The sequence below is a fragment of the Falco naumanni genome, chromosome 8 (assembly GCF_017639655.2).
Source record: "Falco naumanni isolate bFalNau1 chromosome 8, bFalNau1.pat, whole genome shotgun sequence".
NCBI lineage: Eukaryota > Metazoa > Chordata > Aves > Falconiformes > Falconidae > Falco > Falco naumanni.
Window position 1 is genome coordinate 63336410 of NC_054061.1, and position 20388 is coordinate 63356797.

Sequence of the window (20388 nt, forward strand, 5' to 3'; positions counted from 1 at the left end):
AGAGGTCCCTTCCAACCTCAACCATTCTCTGATTCTGCAAAGAAATGAAAACACAGAAGTTTTGAAAAAAGGCAAAGTTTATTATTTTTTTTTTAAATATAAAAAGGTCATGAGCTACATAGAAATATGACTTCAGTCATCTTAAAATGTTACTCATCACTCAAACTTTTTAATTCCCAGGAATATGGCAGGAAGCAAGACAGGCTAACAATTGTCTACAATGTATGTATTTACATTCAGTTGAAGTTATGCGTGCACAATAATATTTTTAAATAAATCAAACTCACTGATCCGAAGAAAACCTGATTCAAGGTATATTTTAAGTTTACATAAAGTACAAATAAAGTCTTCAAAACTTAAGTATCTCACATAATACCAATTTTCTTATTTAAATTTAAGTTAGCCCCAAAAGTAGTAAGAAATGTAAACATCAGATATCATGATAAAAATCTTAAGGAATAACAACTTTGTCATAAAGTGCTGGCATATGCTTTCAGCTTTATTTTCCAGATGTTAAAAGTAGAATACTCATGTATGAAGACTTTCACAAGCTTCCCAGTTGTCATTTCAGTTCAGTAATATTTTTGCAGAATTTAAAAATGTAACAATTTTATAAACATCATTTTCTACCTTTCTATGTCACAGCTTTTCAACATTTTCTCCTTTATCTTAAGTGGACTTTTTCTGAGTGCATACAAAATTGTTTGTGTTTTTTAGTTTACCCAGTTCAAACTGGACTCCATGCTGGTGGAAAAAAACAAAAGGTTAGGTATGACTTCAACTGGGAAAAGCCAAGGACTTTGAAAAGTAAGGGTATAAAGTACCTGAACACAATCCAACAACTGCCTCCAGTGAAGTAATTTATAATTATATATATTATCAGTCCCACTGAAAAAAGCAACGTGAGATTACATAGAGAAGACTCAGTGTGGTTCACTTATACTTCGGCATCTGAGCTTCATATGTGCTGAATATATCCATTACTTCATTTCACATGGGAGTAAGTCCTTACTACTTCCAACAAACATAAGCTGTAAGATAGTCTCACATGCCTTACACCTCAGTCGGCCTTTCACTTGTTGACTTGAGTGTCACCCACAATAAAAACAGTCCTAAACCCCCACACATTATGGTGATACTATATTGAAATCTATTTGTAAAAAAACCTTATTTCTTCCTTGTGTGAAGAAAGGTAAAATACAACCTTTTACCATTCCCTGTTCACCTCTCAACCATAGGTTATTCCAAAACCTCCATCTGCCTAGCTATTGAAAAGTCCACAGGCACACTTGGGAACGATTATCAGATTGTTGTATTTTATTATACAAAACAAACGAAAGACAATTTAGTCTAAGCTCTGAGGAGTGGAAAACCCCAAAAGTATCTTAAAGTGCCATTTACTTTCAAAATATTTGCAAGAGCTTTAATACATTCCCTACAAAAAAAGGCTTCCAACCTCAGTGTTACGATCAGGATTTTATCTTGTCAGTATCAGTTTCAGGCTGTTAAGGCATGACTGGTATTTGCTCTAAGTCAAAAACTGACATAGGCATTTTTTCCTCAGAGCTTAGAAACAGGAAGTGGAAGGGATATAACTTGAAAAAATAACAAACCCACTAAACAAACAAAATTGAAAGGCTTAAAACAGTTATTAGGTAGTTTGTCTTTAAAAACTAACACACTGCAGTCCATTTCTCAGAGTGGGCACAAAGCTAAGTTATTATGCATAACAACAATTGACAGAAAGATGCACTGCATTTCTACATTAGAGGGCATAATGAAAAGCTTTTAATTGCAGCTTCACTGGCAAAAATGGTTATTTTCAGTTTATTCAGTTACTACTTTTAACTCTAAAGAGGCTTTCCGTTTGGGTTTGTTTTTTTTTTTTGGTGTGGTGTTGTGTTTTGTTTTTTCTTAAGATGAAGAACAGGTCGATACAGGTAGACAGCACTATTTCAGAGGTTTTATGAAAGCAAACTAACAAGTTTATCAAATGTTCCCATCAGCGTGGGACCTTCATCCTCTTCAAATACAACTTACCGATAAGAATCAAAGGACCACTAGCACAAGGAATGACAGTCTGCCTGCTGTCTATTCAAGCACTGCAGAGATCCAACACAGCAAAAACGCAGAATATGTATTATAATTGCTGAGCGGACCAGATCAGTAAGGCAGAAATGTTTCATTAACTACTAACAATCCTAGAGAGGAAGTAATTTTCCACATGGCCCCAACAGATGTATCATAATCCCAAGACATACCAACTTTAGCTTCCATTTAAAGGGATGAGAGTGATCACAAATAAGCCCAGTAGGACAGCTAGATTCGGTTTCCCTGCTTAGACCGATTTCTTATTAAGGCTAGTTATAAAAGTGTACATGTATTTAACCACTGGCAAAACTTGAGCTTGAACAAACTCATTTTCAGGTTTTAGTTTGTTCAATCTGGCATCACTTTTGGACTGAAACTTGAAAAGTGCAAAAATATTTAATTATATCTTCTTAAAAAAAATAATTCATTTTATTGGTGCAACAACCCCAATTTTTCAGGAGTTAAATCCATTGCCCGCAATGGACAGAAAAGGAGGCACCAACATAAAAGAATCAAAGTGCATTTCCAGTATGCCAATGCTGCATGAACTGGCAAGCCATAATCTTATATTCGCCACTGGAATAGATTATGCTAAATTCATTTTTACAAAAAAGTCTATATTACAGATCAACATACGAAGTCTGTCATGAAGTCTTGGGGATACTGCAACGAATCATCAAAACGGAAACGTTTGGAGACCATGCTGCTGTCCTCTGGAATATTTTCTTTGTCTTCCTTGTTGCTACAGGTACCATTAGAACTGGATTTTACACTCCGCTCTTCTAAGCATTTTGTTGCATGTCCTGGCAGCAGAGAAGAGCAACAAGTTTCTTCAGGGCTACACAAGAGTGTGAACTCCCCTTGCTGCAACCACAAATGAGAAAGACAGGCCTCCGCTGTGGGTCTTTCCCTTCGAAAGAGAAAGAAAAGGGTAAAGTTGCTTAGGTTAATTTCAGAAATACTAAAACCATAATCAAAATAGCTCTGACACATGCTAAGAAATCTTAAGCAGAATTGACGCTAAAGAGTTAGTATTGCTGTTCCCCCACCACTACCAAGGCTGCTACAAAACAGATCAGACCCTACCACAGTCAAGGTTAAGTATTGGCAACGTGCATCTAAATTTTAATTGACAGTTTCTCCTACAGCTGAATGTCAGAACCGGTAAGCTATTAATCAGCAAATATCCACAGTCCCTCGGAACACTTCCAACATTGTACATATAAATGTCCACATGCTTTTGCAGTCCTATGTTTTATACAGGCCATTGCAAATAGGGAGGCTAATGCACCGTCAGGTTCTCAAGGAGGGCTAAACAACATTATGTCATCAGCTCTACCTGACATTTTGCAGGGTTTTACTCTTGCAATTCTGGTGTAAACCCTTCTGGAACATAGTTACTACCAAACAAACCACAACCTTCGAAAATCGTTCCTTTGGATAACCTAGTATAGTGCTACTACAGGTTTCATCATGTTCTGCATTAAGGTCCATAGAACTTCCTGCAAACGCGATAGAGCACACTACGTGTCCTTAACTCTACTGGAACACCTGAGTATTTTTTGGTCAGAGAACTGTAACTTTACAGGGTTGACTATCTGAGGACAGATTTTTCCTCTTAAGATTCAAGAGAGTATAGTCATCAAAAACTGGAATGAGAAAAATAAAATAAAAAGGCTATTGAGGATACGATGAAGACTCCACAATGCCCAGAAGCAAAAAAGCAAGCACAGTATTAACAGTGATAGCATGTCAAACATCCCGCAGGTCTACACCAACATAACCAAAGCAGGCTCTTCAGAACTGCTTCCCTCGTGACACTACGGTTTTTGTGAATTATTCCAGATCTTGACAAACCCTCTGTGTGAGATACTAAAATAGAAAGGACTGTCCAGACATGAATTTATATGGAGCCTGTTATTTCGTCAAAGTAGGCACTCTACAGGTATCGCCTCCCACTGTCCCCTCCGATCAGGAGTCTCTCTCTCAGCCAACGAAGAGGGTCACTCCGGCTTGCTGCGGGCTCTCCGAAGGAGACAGGGGCTACTGCCTCACCATGAACGACAATACGTAGCTCTGTAATTGGTAACACCCCACCAAGCCTAGTAACCACGACTAACTGACTCTACTAAATATTATTGCCCCGTATGTATCTTTCAGGGTGGTGGAGTTTTTTTGAGGGTTTTTGTTGTTGTTGTGTTTTGTTGGGGGTTTTTTTGTTTGTTTTTTTGTTTACTGCATTTGCTGGTGCAACAGTTAAAAAATATACAGTTTTAATGCTATCCAGCAAGCACAGACATAGTTAATGTCTCTAACTCTCCCACTCTCAGAGACTATCTTTTCAAAGTTCAGCTGCTCTGAAAGGCCTTAATTCAAGTCTGAACTGCCAAAGAATGAAAAGTTATGGAAGTGTGCCTTACAAACAAAAAGAAGTTTGTGCTTTTGATTGAGAACTTCTTTTAAAAGACTGAACATGGCAAAACACTCTGTGTTTCTGAAGAACACATACTGAGTCAGAACATTGCCAGGTTTGTATATAAAATGTATTAAAGTAGAAAGATACATTGAAGGTAAATCAGAAAAGAAAAAAGCACTGCACCAAAAAGACTGCATTTTATCTCTCCAAATTGTGCAATAAAAGGTTAAGTTGTAGACATGAACGTGACCTTTCTATAACATGTCAGCAGATTTTTAAATAATCTGTCCTCTGAATGAAAATATAAAGAAATGCAAAATAGAACACTCAAAGCACAAGGCTGACTGCAATCACAGCCAGACAGCAAACCAAAGATCCTTTTTATGCATTATGGAAAAGCATAAACACTTTTAAGCATCTAGCTGATAATGCCAATGCATTGTGAAACGTCTGATCATATCAGCAGTATTAAGCTCCCAAATTAACATTCACTTTTTCTAGGTGCTCCACAAACACAGAAGACCAGATTCTTGCACTGAGGAGTTTGTCACTTACTCTGGATTTTTTATGAGAAGTTTTTGAACAAAGTCTTTGGCAGGCTGTGAAACCGATGAAAATGTTTCTTCTGAATAATCCACATTAACTTGAGATATATTAAGGTAAGTTTCTTGATTATCAGCTCCCACAAACGGCGATTCTTGCGTCAGCAGCATGTATGAAATTACACCTATATTCCTGAGGTAAGAACACAATGTATAATCCTGCTAGAATATCTGAACAACATACCCCCCATATTTACTGGGATTCAGATCAAACTTCCTGATGTTCTCCACACCAAGAATTAGAAACATCACATGTGACATCTCAGATTTATGTGATTCACGCATGTATGCACATGCACACACAAGGAAAGCTATGCATATACCTCAATGAAGAGATTTCTGAAAATTGCTTACTTTTAATATACCCTTTTCTTCTCATTGAAATTGTTCAGAAAAGGGACTATAATCACTTTTACACGGGCCACTCTTGGCCATATGGCAATTCTGGATAAGAGAACTGCAAAAAGATAAAACTTTCTAAATCTCACGTAAATAAAACCCCATCTTTCACTACAATTCCAGATGAAGTATCAAAGACTGAGATTTAGTCAGCCTTTCTGTACAATCGACATCCAAGTTGCATTACAATATCCTCTCACCGAGATGTTTTTCACCAAGAACATCAGTACCACACATCACGTGATTTATTGTAAATCCTAGATAATTTCTTGATGCATAATAAAAATTGTTTTGTGATCTGATAGATCAAACTTTGGTAGTCATTACAGTGTGGACACACGCAGCTGCTCTGTTTGTCATTCCGAGTAGAGCACCAGTAGTCTGGTTTTGTATCTTCCCACAAAACCAGGCAAATAGTAAGCGGTTAAAAAACATTCACCAACAGATTTATTTGCTATTGTAAGTTGAGAATTTCAAAGGAATAATTAGATCATAGCAACTTTTAAAACTGAATTTTAATTATTTAGGTGCTCAAGAGAAGCATATGAATATTTTATGTTTTTAAGAAAAAAAATCTCAAAGCTAGCCTTTACACTACCATAGCTCATGAAAATAGGCTACAAGGGTATACTTAAGAGTTGTGGATCTCTTTAAGAGTTTAAGATACTTGTCTCTTTTTATGACTTGTTCTGCAGATACTGCTCTAAAGGTAAGAAGTAGAAAGTTAAAATACTTCTTACCATCTGTATAATCAAATTATTTAATGATACAGAAGTGGGGAGGAAAGAGTGTCCAAAGTAGTTCATACCTGAAGCATGTCATCCAAGAGTAACTAATACCTAGAGTATGCTATCCAGTCATTGTTCTTGCTCCCTTGTAACAAATACCTACACTCTGGCATGCTCGGAAGCTGCCTGCATTCCCTACTAGGTATGCAACGGGCCCATATACAGAATTCCTGTAAGCCCCGAGTATCCTGAGGGCTCCTTCCCATCCCAACTCTCCTCTTCTGGTCAGCTCACCAAGAGAAAGGCATTCTTGGAAGCCAGATAAAACCACATCAGAGTCTGGATCTGGCCCCTAGATTGTTAAGTGGTCATGCCTACTTCAATAAAATGAATTTACATATACAACCTACCACATATCTGTAGCTGTGGTAATAGGATCGTAGTTTAAGATTTCTGGAGCTAGAGAAAGAGATGATGAGAAGAAAAACACTTTAATAGATATATTATTCAAGTAGCCTTGAATCATACACTACATTTTCAGTAGTTTTTTGCCAACTATTATTATGACACTAAACATACAGCTTCAACCATCAAGTTTTTTTTATTTTCAAGCTAGAAAGGTGGAAAAGTTATTTCTGTTTGGTTAGACCCAGTGATGCCTCATAGTGCCATTTTAGTGTGAATCAATCTGGCCTAGTGTCTACTCTATCCAAGCCCCAATATATTTTCTAATCAGACACATGCAACATAAAATATTCTTTGAAGACATTTTTAGGGTATATAGCTTTTTAAGGGGAATGCATAAAGCCTTCAGTGTATTAACACTGCAAAGCCAGCTGACCAAGCCAATTGTAGTGGTTGTTAGTGTATGCTAGATAGCAAGTTATTCACTACAGACTGAAGTGCTCTTAAAATTGAGTGCAGGCAAAACATTAAGTAAACCTGCCCCTCAGAGAGGGCCAAGTGTTAATAGAAGCTTTTCCCTTTCCAAAGAATATTTTAATCTCATTAAATCACCACGCTAAATGGCACTACTAATTCAAAGAACTTATCTTTAAGCATGCTAGCATTGCGTTTCAACTCCAATCAAAAAATTTAACAGACAAAATTTATTGTTGATTTAACAGTCTGCATCACAGCGTGGAATCAAGAGGTGCACTTAGTGATACAATTTGGGATATTTTTGGTGCAAGTATTTGTTGACTACTCAAGAACAACCAAAGAGCTCAAAACATGTTGCCTTATCCTGCCACTGGTCTTTCTCCAGTAATGAATGCTAAGTTGATAAGCACATTAAATGAACTGTTTCTGTTTTTTCGAAGCCACACATCAGAAATCGTGAAGCAACTCTTCCATACCTAGATACTCTGTTGTTCCCATGATCTGCCGCAGTTCACTAGAATTCTCAAGCTTCCGAGACATACCAAAATCTACAATTTTTACATCACCAAGAGGATTGATGCTGCTCAGCAGAATATTTTGAGGCTAGAAAAGATTTAATTCTCGATTAGTATAATACAAGCAGCAAAAAAACCCCAATGTACTAAATGACATTTCAGTTTGTTGCTAATTTTTTTAACCATTATTTTATCTCCAACACACTCATCTTTGTAATGTATTTAACAAATGACTGATTATCATAATATTAAATTGAAGATAAAGTACTAAAATAAAAAGTTTGCTGCAGCCTCACCTTTAAATCAAGATGAACAATATTGTTTTCATGCAAGCAACGAAGTCCTTCAAGTATTTGTCTTATAAGTCTTACAATATCCCTTTCACCAATTCTGTCATCCAGATCAGGGACACACAAGTCAAATATTTCTCCTCCAGCAGCACTGAAACACATTCAAGAACATTTAAGTATTAAGTTTGCATTTTCAAGCTTAAGTGAGGAAAAATTTTATATATAGTACCCATTTACGTTACTACTTTTTTTTCTTCCTTTTTAAGAAACCAGACACTTACACCAAGACACATCACATAGGCACTTAGAAAAGGAAAAAAAAATACCTGATTATGCTTTTTCTTTCCTCATACCCAGCAACAGCAGTTGAGACAGTGAAACAGACCTTTGTGGCTGAAAACCTCATAATGCTTTAGTAGCCTCAAGCATGCTTTCCTGTAAGCAAGTGTGAAGATGCCTTCAGGAAGATGAGTTCTACCATCATCCCCTAACAAAAGAAGCCTTTCTCTTCAAGTCAACTTCAAATTTCTTCCGTTAGACTAGTTCCATAAATAATTCAAAGCAAGAAAGGCCAGAAGTATTCCTTTTATCTGAATTTTGGCAGTAAAAGCCATCATTTTTTTTACATGGTGTGGCTGTGGTGTAAATACAAAAAACACAATGCAGTGAACAGTTAAGAGCTGCTGAAAAATATTTCTAGAGTGGCAGGAAACTCCTTAATTGTCACTCTAGATCCTGCCACTGACAGAAGACTAAGAATCAGAGAGGTACCAGGAAGAAAATCTGACACACTGCTGCTCATTAAATATACAGTTGCCTAATCAGTTAGTGAGCAGTATCTTCCAGAAATCTACTAGACACAGAATATTCAGAAACACAAGGACTCTGCTCTGTCACCTTGAAATCTACCACATCCACACTAACAACAGAAATGAGACTGATAAGCTTCAAGATTTCATACAGCATCTCAAGTGTGTCTTCCTCAGAAATAGGCCGCTTGTTTACAGAAAACCCTACAGCATAAAGGAAGCATGGAAATAACCACGTTGCATATGGTTTATCAGTTATACTTCTATACCTCGCTGCAGTGTCAGCTGTTTCCTTTTGTGCTGGTTTTGAAATCATTATTCAGCCTGCTCTAAATGCCTGAAGTTTCTTTATCTTAAGGACAAAGGGCTACCTCAAAACACAGATCAGTAAGCCTGAATTTCATCATTAGTAAAATAACAGAGTCTATAAACTCTGTGGATAAACACAGCCACTAACCTGCTGGAGCTATGCAAGGTCTGGTAATGCCTCCCCTAGTTGCCTTTACGACAAAGCATAGATGAGGGAAGAGCAGTGGATGTCATTTACTTTATCAAGGTTTTCAACACTGTCTCCCACAGTATTCTTGTATCCAAGTTAGGACACCATGCTCTGAATGGGTGGACACCCAGATGGGTAGAGGTGAACAACTCTGCTGAAAAGGATTCGGAGGTCCTCACAGTGAGCTGAACGCACAAAGACAGTCAGCAGCACCTTGGGCGGTAGTAACAGCAGCACAGCCAGTAGGCTGAGGCAAGCGACTCCCCAGTGCACTAGACCACAGCATCCTGGTTTCGGCTCCCCAGTTCAAGGAAGACATTAACAAGCAGAAGAGAAAGCGAGTAAAAGAGCACCAGATGGCCTGTAGCATACATAAATGTAAGGTATCTTCAGAAAAATAACCAAACAGAATCCTACACAAAGCCAGACTTTGAACTGGCAGGTACCGTTCAGACAATTTTAATTGACAGTTCTCCGAAATAATCAGACCAGTGTGCAGAGCAGCCAAAACAAAAGCCAACATACATGGCTACCATCAGGAGGGCTCCTGGGAACCCAGGGCAGCAAAGTGACGCTCAGTATAAAACCTCAGCATGTACTTCTGGTTTCTGTATCTTCAAGAAGGATGTAAGATTAGTGAAGACACAGAGACAGGCAAGTAAGACAGCTGCTTTACAAGAAGAAACCAGCAACACCAACTCTTCATTCTGGAAAGAAGACTGGGGGCAAGTCCATGAATGAGGCTTACAAAAACACTAAAGCTGGTTCAGAGATGAACAAAGAACTATTATTCACTGGAGTCTCACAATATGAGAACTAGGAGGCACCGGATGAAACTAGCCAATTAGTTTAAAATTGACAAAAGAAAGTATTTCTTCACACAGTAGGTAACAAACATCCAGAATTTCTTACCACTGAAGCAGATGGTATCGTGAGGTTCAAAGAAGGGCAAAACAGATTGACAGATACTAAAAAGGAAGAGGCAGAGAGGTATCCTCAGTGCAATACCTCTGGGTGCTGGGGCAGCGCAAAGAGAATGCACAGCAAAAAGTGGACAGGATCATACACTCCTTAGTTCTTCCCAAATCGCATCTCCCTACAGCACTGCTGGAAAGGGCAGCAGGTTAGACAGACCTTCGGTCTGACTCTGTGGAGCCTCACTCAGTTCTTCAATGAATGGAACTAGAGAGATTTGAAAATTAGTTCAGCTGCCTGGTACAGCCATGAAGCAAGCAAGCACAGCTGCCTGGTTTCTCTCTAACCGGATTCCTCCAATTACCTTTGACCATCAGATTAGAAGAATAACAATCTCCATTGTGGGGCTTTTGGAGTATTCACATCTTCAGTAATTCTTTCTACAAAGATGCCCCTTATTAGGAACTAGCATCCATTTCTCTCCTTTATTGAGAAAATGTGTGCTTATACAAACTGACTCTTATTTCTGCATCTTCCAAAGAACCCCACCAATACAATCCAGCAGCAAGGACTATATATAGGAGCAAAAATACAGCTAAACTGAAGAGGCTTGTGACATATTTTATGAGTAAGAGACTAATTTCTTACAATTCTTTTAAAATGCTGCTTCAGAGTTCTGATAATGAGAAACAAGCAAAAACCAAAAAAAAAATCCATGTTTTCTGCTACAGAAGGACATAATTTACAAGCAGAATCAGCCCTGTACTTATCCCAGTAGAACTAGGAACACTTACTGCACCACTCTGGAACACTACTGCAAAGCAGACCATCAACACCAAAGTAGTATAAGGAAGTTGTTTCATTACAGAGCTTTAATAATCAAGACAGCAGAGTTCAACGAGAAGCAAGAAAATCAGTATGGCTTTTATGTGAACTTGCACTTGTTCTTGATAAATAGTTCAACACTTGTCATTTTGTCTTTACTTCTACATCATTATCATTTTAGCCTTCTCAGAACAACAAATAGTATGTTAGGTATCATCTAGTTCCATGAAAAAAAAGCATTTTTAAAGATAATCAGCTACATTCTTTGGAAAATCTGAAGGAACTTATTATGGGGTATGCAGATCACTCTTAATAGCTCCTCAAATACTTTGTACATGAAGCTAAAATCCTAGAGAGGAACTTCCCTTACACTCCAAACAACCATGTACCTATACAGCAAATATGATTAAGATATTTCAAATTAAATTCCCAAGTTAGACTTGTTTTCCAAGCTAAAAAGCCACAAGGACGTCTAAAAAGATTAGGGAATTTTGGAGGAAACAGCTCCAAAAACCAAACAGTTCTAAAACAACAAAACCACTCAATTTCAAAGCTCAGAATCTGCAACAGAATTGCAAGTTCTCAGTCACCAATAAGCATCAAGCAGTGACTGAAGTTCACAGAACATGGATGTGCTCAGCTTCTCCAAAACCTGTGTTCTTAGTATCCATGCTATTATATTTTTTTATGGTATGATTTAAGATGCATCAAAGCACTATGCACTTTCTATGGGATTCAAGAACATTCTCTCCAGTCACCTTGCACAAAAGATTAAGAAAAAAACCCCACTTAAAATAATAATAATAAAACAAAGAAATTGCACCCTAGAGTTTGTATTCAGGTTTTATATTAGGTTGGACTGACCTGAAAATTGATCAGAGCTTTTTTACAAAAATTGAACTAACAGAAGAAATAAATTGCTCAAACAGGCAAGTTTTATCAAAATTACCTTCCCGAGATAGTACTTAAAAGGAAAAAAAAAATTCAGTTTGAAATTGCATGAAATGGTCCACAGAAGTTACGCAATGAAAAGAGACGACCTTTTTTTTTTAATAGTATTTAAAAACCCACAACTTTCAGTCCATTTTTAAAATTTTGAGTATAGAACTACTGTAGGTTTTGGTATTTTGTTTAATGCCTTATTCCATATTGTTTGACATAACTCATCAGCTCTGGATGCAGTAGAACACACGTACAAAACAACAGATTCAAATTAACAGCAACTGATTCAAAAGTCCCTATGAGCTTATAAAGTATATCATAATGAAATATTAGCATATGTATATAGCTTACTGTTGTAATTCTTCTGGGTGTTCAAGCAACTCCTGCAAGAAATTAGTATCTTGACAGATTTGTAACTACAAATGTGGAACATCTGATGAAGGCATACTCACTATTCCAACACTAAGATGATTTCATTTGCTGTTTCATAGACTTCATGAAGATTAACTATGCGAGGATTAGATTTCATTAATTCAAGTACGGCGATTTCATGAAGAATCTCTGCTTTGCAGTCTTGACCTCTTCTTCTTTTCTTTAAAAATTTAGCTGCATACTCTTGGCCTGTGGATTTAGCTATACATTTTCTAACCACAGCACATCTTCCCCTACAAAATAAATGGGAAAACATTAAAACCTAAGACATAAAAAGTAAATCAATTGCCATTAGAAATAAAAAGGCATGACAAATAATTGGAAACTAAAAAAAAAAATAATTAGGGGAATGCCATGTTTGGCCTACTCCCTGAACAATGACTTTCAGCCACTGTAGGAACAAGGACATTAAGCTAGATGAAGCTTTGGCGAGACCCAGTACAATTCCTTTCATACAGGCTAGCTAAGCATTAAACTAGTGCATCAGGTGACACCGACAGTCTCACAGTAGGGTCACACAGTGCTGGAGTAACCCAGGTTGGAAGGGACTTCTGGAGGTCTCTAGCAAAAACTTCTGCTTAAAGCAGGCCCAGCTGTGAGATCCTACCAGGCTGCTGAGGGCTTTGTTCCAGTTGGCAATACTGTATTAAAACAACTCAACCACATTACAGCACCTACAGGATACGGTAATAAACAAAGCAAAACCCTGTGAAATGCAGAGAATGAACATGGAAAATAAAGCATGTTTGTATGCTGGGGGGGGGTGTGGGTGGGGGGAAGTCTTCAGTGCAGAAAATTTTAGAGTCAAAAAGAGAACATCCCTCTACAAATCACGTAGTACTGCTAAGAAAAACACCCAGGTATCTGCAAAACGCTTGGAAAAATCTTAAGAGAAAACCCACCCACTACTTAGCATTCTCTTCTCTATTACAGTTAGATAGAGCATGCTGCTTTATTTCCTAGCCAACTGTTTAGGTATGGAAACAAAAATGTATTTTGGCAAGGAAATGTTTTTAAAAGAAAACCACATACTGTAGTTAGAACACCAAGCTGACCTTTTATAAAATTAGGGGGGGAAAAAAAGGGCAGTTTTTTAAGCCAAGTTATAAACTCCTGAAAAAACAAAGTTTTATAACAACCAGTTTTGCATTCCCAGAAATGTCTAGTTGCATACTTGTAATGTGTTTTCAAATGATACAAGAAACATTACTAAAAAAAACCAACACTTTATGGGCTAAAAAAAAATTGTGTAAAGTTCTAAAAACAGTTATAAAACTGTGTACAAAGAACCAGATCTACACTAATGCCTTTAAAAAAGTGCCTTTCCATGCATGTTTTTTGTTACCACTGCATACTAAGAACAAATTTAATGAAGAAGCTCAGCTGAGCTGCGCTTTTTCAACTAAATTAGCTTCTTTAGTAGAAAGGACTATGTTGCCCTGTAGGCTTTGCCTTTCTTCTGGTGCAAAAACCCCCAGCGCCTCAAAGGAAGATCTCCAAAAAAAATGTCTGAAGCTTTTTTGGGAAAAAAAATAAATCAATCTAGACTTCAGTATTTAATCAAAGAGTATAGGCATCTCATGAAAAATCAGATTTCCATTTGCAAGTAAGTGTTAAATAGTTTGTACGAATTGGCTAAAATAAACACGTAAAGCCGACCTTTAATCATACTACTATCACTTATCTAGAAGTACATTCAACAGAACAGCTTCTCTGTCATCATTTATTTCAACATCAATGAGTTGCAGGATTTCTCTATCCTTTTCTCAAAACACTAGATTTAGAAATGTAAGGGTACAAAAACTCAAAAGAAAAATTTAAAGAGGTGAAAGTTATTTGTAGTCTGATACACGCACACTCTTCATTTTAGCAACTATTTGTAAGCCTGAAATGGCCAAGACCTTTCCGAGTTGTTAAACCAGCTTATTGTTGTAGAGCATTAAGTTATTGAGCTGAATTTCATCACATACAAGAGTTCAAGGTACTCCCCCACAGCTTACATTCTCATTTAACGTCACATCACCCTGTCAACCACAAAAGTTTCTCTGAAGTTAAAAAAAGGGGAACTGGTTGAGTTTCATGAGAACAGAAAGATGTTCCCTAATAGTTTTTGCACATCTTCCTTCAAGTTGGTGTGGGTATAACAGCTTTGAGGGGTCAGCGGTATCTCCAGACTGATGATACAAGAATTTTCACTTGTTTATACTGTATTTGTAGTGCACCAATTAAGACAAAATTATCAAGATTAAAAAAAATGGTTGTAGAGCAGTGGAATTCCCCCAGAAATGCAAAACCACTCAGATCTGAAGTGCTGCACTGAAAGTGCTTCCCACTCCTTGTTGCCTGCAAGGCAACTGCTTAGCCATCACACTTCACAGCCCAGTTTTATGAGATAAAAACCAATTTCAAGTTGTTTTCATATCCCAAGATATAGACCACAGAAATTCAACTACTTCAAAAGAAGCCACGCCATCCACACGCTGGGGACAGAACTACCTAACCCACTAAACAGAACCTGCCTGCTTCGTGAGTCAGTGGCTTAAATACCAAAGGACCTAAAAGATAAGGTGTGGGAGGAAGAAGCAGGGCCTGGGAAGCTTAAGCAAAGAACAAAAGAACCATTTACTAAGTAACCTGAAGAGGAAGAAGAAAATTGCAAGTGAAAATAAAAGCATATTAAATCTTTTAGCGATGCTACAAAGAAAGGTGGATTTTACATTACTTAGGAAGTGTTGTAAACACTTCAAACAAACAAAAATAATAAATACACACTGTTAGGCCAGGAGAAGTCAAAAGTGTGTTTGGAAAACATGCTACTCTCTCAGTTTCTTGGCATGTTGGCACTTTGTTATGTCTGGTTTAGCACACACAGAAAAATATTACAGACTGTGTGCTGGAATTCACACAAAATCTGTATTTTTGTTTGCTTTAGACATCATCCCACAGGTATATATAATCTGAAATCAAACATTTTAAGAATACTGGAGTTCTAGAGGATGGTGCATATACACTGCTTCTATAGAGCCTAGAATTTAAAACTAGAGCTGACAAAAGGGTAACAAAACAGGAAAATTACTGGCTGCAAGGTGTGCCTTTATGAAAGCGTACCAGATAAAACACATGCTAGGAAAAGAACAACCCCAGGAGAACGATCAAGGCTGAAAAGCACACAGAATCAAATGTGAAGAGCATCTTGGCTGACAAAACAAGTTCTGGGGCAAAAGATGGCTATGTAGCACAGCAGCATGGCACAGAAGCGGCGGGACTGGCCCACGCCTCCTCTGTTCAAAGAGCCTGGAAACACAACCACAGTGGCATTACAGTTGCATGGCTCTACACCCAATCCACTGAGTATCTTCAAGGTATGAATCAAGCCAGCGCTTTCAAAAAAGCATTAACTCTGATGTCTGAAACAGTATCGTAAATACCAAGCGCTTTTTGTTCTTTTGTTTTATTTCCTATTTTACCGTTGCAAACATGAGCAAGGGAAGCAGGCTGAAAAACTGCTCTGAAACAGCAGGTTGTTTGATAGACTAAATGTTTGAGGGTGGGAGGGGGGATAGAAAAAGTTCCTTGCTTTCTGGACTTCAAAAAAACTTCAACCAACCAACCAGAACCACCAATTCAAAATCCCTATTCTTTGTTGTGCAGTATTACCTTACGTCATCTCTTCTTTAGTTTATGTACCTGGAACGTGATGTGTGACTAGACAGGGGAAATGGAAGAAAAGGAACATAATCCCAGATCTACATGCCTATGAAAACAAGCTAAACCTCTCTGACATGAAAAAGTCTGGCAACTTAAGCCTCACTGTACCTTTTCCTGGTCCCTGGAGAACCTGTCAGATACCGCCAAGAAAGGGGCAGGCGAGGACAGAGGCATATTTCATCCCCCCATCTACTACCATGAAAGTCTGCCAGAAAAAGCCTGTCATTGCACAATGAATTCTCTTACAGCAGAAATTCCTCTTGCTAAAATAAATAGGAAAAATCTTACCTTCCCAGCTCTTTTGATTCAAGCATATAAAAATTATGGAAATTGTCTGTCTTGATTTGTGTCTGCAGAGATGTGGCTAACAAGCCAGAAAGGCTTTTATTCTCCAACTTTCTCCTCGACATAGTCAGGAACAGGTCTCTCTCTTCTACCAGTCACCTGTCAAAGCAAAACAATTAAGAGTTTTGAAATTCCATAATGACAGCACAGAATATTAGAGTTCAGGTCTATCAGACTAGAATAGCCTTAAGTTTGTTCAGTAATGACCTGAAAACAACACACTAAATTACTGCAAAAATAAGAACCGAACACTAATCAAGACAGGCTTAGAAAAAACTTTTTTTTTTTTTAGTAATTTTAACATTTCAGATAAATTGGTGTGTCTGTCTGTCTCCTGCAGCATACCCATAAAATACTAGGGACAAGCTTCAGTAGCAATAAAAATGCTGGTTTTTACTATTAATGATATGTACTTTTCTTTTTTTAGCTTTCTAAAAATAAGCTTTAACTCTTCTGTGGGCTCTGGGTAAGTTCAAGCAATTCACATGTCTACACTTTTGACTGGTATCCCTGGGGAACTTAACCAAAACTCCTTCCTGTTTGTTGTCTGCAACACAGCAGGAATAGCCAACCACAGGAAAAAAAAAAAGTATTTTTTCTTCCAGTGGGAAAATTCACATTTCTTACTAAACTCACTCGTAGCTCATCTAAGTTTCACTTTAACACTAAATTAATTATCAAAAAGCAGCATGAACGGGTAACATCCTCTTTGCAAGTTCAGATCATTTAGAACCAAATGATGTAGGAAACCTGATTCAATTACCTTAATGAACCAGTAGAACAGCACATTGCGAAGATGCACCCATCCACGCTATTTCTTAAAAAAAAAGAAAAAAACCCACCACCAAAATCCCCCAAAACGAACAGTAGAAATACTGGGGGTTTGGCACTCGCACTTACAGACCTGAAGCATGTCTTCAGGTGAAATGCAAAGGCAAGGCAAAAAAGAGGTTATTGAAGGGTAACAAAAACCTTAATTGATGGTTTATTTTAAGTTAGAAGAGTAGGTTTACCTTAATTATCAAAGAAAAAATAATACAAGGCAAATAATAGTTCAGATACAGTTAAACTTACAAAAACAAACTTTCAGTTTTCAAATGTACCATCAGAAACTCTGGGGGAGCACTCAAACTAGTTACAATTCAAATATAATCCAGTACCCATCAAACACTGTTCGAATTAACAGCTGGTGTAACATACCAGAACTATTCTAGATTTAAATTATAATTCATACTTAAACAAGGAAAAAAACCCAACCAAACCACTCAGTTTAAGAATATCTTTAAAGCAGCATTTGATAAGCCTGAAATAGCTTCTATAAAGATTATCAAGGGGTCAAATACTATCTAACATACAAGTCTTTGAATTGTCTCATTTGTAACACACACACAATTCTTCTTTCCCAATTAGGTGGCAGTTTATCATTTAAGAAACTGATCTATATGTCTTAAGTTTTACATGACTTTCCATAGAGCTGTACTCCCTACATACAGCTTAACAGTTAAAATTATCTTGCTTCTGCAGTGCTGCAGCACGAGAAAATTTACGTTAGACAGCTAATCTAATCAATTCAGAGCTTACAGCTATCAAATTTATTACATAAACTTTCATTTCATGTCGTTAATCTTAAGGAATAATTATTAAGGAGAACTTTTGTCTTACGTTGAGTTAGCTCTGTTTCTCCGGTAAGACACACCTCGTTTTAGCTTGGTATTATCAAGATTAGAGAAAAACACACACTGACAGCAGACGGCAACCCACAACCAGGCACAGAACCTGCTGAGGAGCACGCAAACCAAGTTCAAATCCAATTAGCCGTGAAAAAAGGCACAGATCCTAATGCATTAGCTACTTCCAAAATCAGAAGCGATACCTGCGCTGCTGCCCCAAAAGCCCCAAGTGACAGACTGCAGAGTCGCGCAGAAGTTTGCAAGTAACAGCTCCCGCTAACCGGTCCCGCCGCAGGGAAAGCACCGCGCTGAGCCGCTTGCGGGAGGAGCCGGCCGGCGGTGCGGGGCAGGGCCCGGCGGCGGGTGTGCAGGGGGGCGGGCAGCGCATCCCCCCGCTTGACGCCCCGCAGAGCTCCCGCGGCCGCCTCACGCCGCGGAGGGGGGGGGGCGCGGCCCCGCGCCCCGCACATCCCGGCCCGCGGGGCCCGAGAGACCCGCGCCCCCGACACCCGCTCGGCACGGGCCGCCGACCCCGCGCTGCGCCCCGGCTCTCCTCACGGGCACCCCCCCGCGCCGCGCGGTGCCGCCGCCAGCGCTGCCCGCGGCGGGGAGACGCGCCCCGCCCGGACCCGGACCGGGGCAGGCAGGGCGAGACTCCAGCGTCCCGCCGGCCCCGGCCCAGGCACCCGTGCTCCCCCGCCCCCCCCCCCCCCCCCCCCCCCCCCGGCCCGGGCACACGCACCTCCCGCCGCCGTCGGTCTCCCCTCACGGGCCAACGGTCGCCGCGACGGCCCCCGCGCGCGCGCTGCAGGCCGTCCCGCGCCGCCGCCAACCGCCGCACAGCCGCCGCCGCCAACGCTCAGCCCGGGAGATGTGGCTGCGCCCGCCCGGTTGCGTCGCCAAGAACCAATCAGCGCCCAGCTGGGCGGGCCGCCCGCGCGGCGATTGGCCGGAGCGCCCTCCGAGCGGGCCGCGCGCCCGCCCCGCCGGCCTCGCCCCCGGCAGCAGACTGAGGCGGCAGGTGCCGCCCGCCCGGCCCCCTCGCGCCCCGCTCCGCCCCCGCCTCCCCCCGCGGGCCCGGCCCCGCTGAGGCGGGTGGCTGGGGAGCCGGGAGCCGGCCGCGGGCCCGGGGAGCCATCTTGTCGGGCCGCCTGACGGCGCGCAGGGGCGAGGGGCACCGGCAGCTGTGTTTAACCCAACGGCGCGGCGGTGCGGGGCGCGCTGCGGCCGGGGACGGGACGGGACGCGGTGGCGCTGAGCGGGCCCAACCCGGGCAGCCCGGGGCACAGGCACGGCCCCACAGCCACCCCGCACCCACCCCACCGCACGGCCGCTCGCCTGCGGGGCTCCGTGCGTGCCAGCGGGCTGCGAGGCCTGCAGGGCCCGCGGGGCGGCCGGGCACGGGGCGGGGATGGCCGGGCTCACCGACATCCCGTGGAACAGCACCAGCTCCTGATGGCGTTTACACAGCCCGCACCCTGCACAGAGCCTCTTGCCTCAGCCTCTGCAGCTACGGCGTCTTCAGAGCCTCTTGCTTTAAGGAGCCGAGAAAAAGAAAAAAAAAAAAGACTTTAAGTTGTGGTTTCAAACACCCTTTCTGAGGATACAAAACAGCCTAAAGCATGCTTTAGAAATAAGTTGAAATTAGAAAGAGTTCTAAAATAGCTGCAATTTGTTTGTCAAATTTATTTCCTCCATGAAGCAATCCAACCAGCTGCCCTAAAAATTTGCAAACATCTGTTTTATAATAGATTTGCCATAAAGGCACTAACAGTAATGCAGCTAAGAATTTTAAGAGTTACAAACTTAATTTGAGCAGTGTGCCATTAGAGCTACTGGGTTAATTTTGTTTATGCCGTGGCACTGCCAGTGCAATGGGTAATTGCTATGTGCATGGCGAGTACAGCACCCACGTCACACTGTCACAGCAGCGCCTACGGTAAGATCAGTTAGAGCAGTATAAATGAAGGTGAGATACGCAGTCTGAGAAAACGGGAAGTACTCTTCAAGACTTTGGAACGCGTTATACATCGTAGCTGGCACAATAACATACACCTACTAAGAACAAGAGATGCTTTTCAAGCATAAGTCCTGCTCGCTTGACCTTCCATCTAGACTTTCAGTATTTTGAGCTGTGGATATTTTTGACAAAAAAAGTCCAAAGTCTTCACTCTCTCCTGCAGAGTTCCGCTGTCTCTGCAGAGGTCCACACCATGCCCTTTCCTCATGACAACACGACTTCTAATACAGCTGCCAAATAAAAATACGACATGTAGAAAAGATCAGTTTTGTTCAGAGGCATTCTTTGTGCAGTATGAAA

At 40.3% G+C, this 20388-nt stretch overlaps 1 protein-coding gene across 5 annotated transcripts; it reads right to left on the reverse strand.

Moving 5' to 3' along the window:
* Positions 1 to 59: 59 nt before the first annotated feature.
* Positions 60 to 19584, reverse strand: STK17B (serine/threonine kinase 17b). 5 transcript variants are annotated; one of them, XM_040602977.1, is made up of 9 exons: positions 19494 to 19584; positions 16342 to 16497; positions 12366 to 12578; positions 7930 to 8074; positions 7595 to 7721; positions 6647 to 6695; positions 5063 to 5242; positions 2728 to 3001; positions 60 to 744 (listed from the first exon to the last, which is right to left on the reverse strand). In XM_040602977.1, the coding sequence occupies exons 2-9, from the start codon at positions 16461 to 16463 to the stop codon at positions 670 to 672; spliced, it is 1185 nt and encodes a 394-aa protein (XP_040458911.1). In that variant the 5' UTR covers positions 16464 to 16497; positions 19494 to 19584; the 3' UTR covers positions 60 to 669. The 5 variants fall into 5 exon arrangements, with proteins under 5 accessions (XP_040458911.1, XP_040458912.1, XP_040458914.1 ...); XM_040602978.1 differs by lacking the exon at positions 19494 to 19584 and adding an exon at positions 18811 to 18922; XM_040602980.1 differs by lacking the exon at positions 19494 to 19584 and adding an exon at positions 18272 to 18340.
* Between the last annotated feature and the right edge of the window lie 804 nt (positions 19585 to 20388).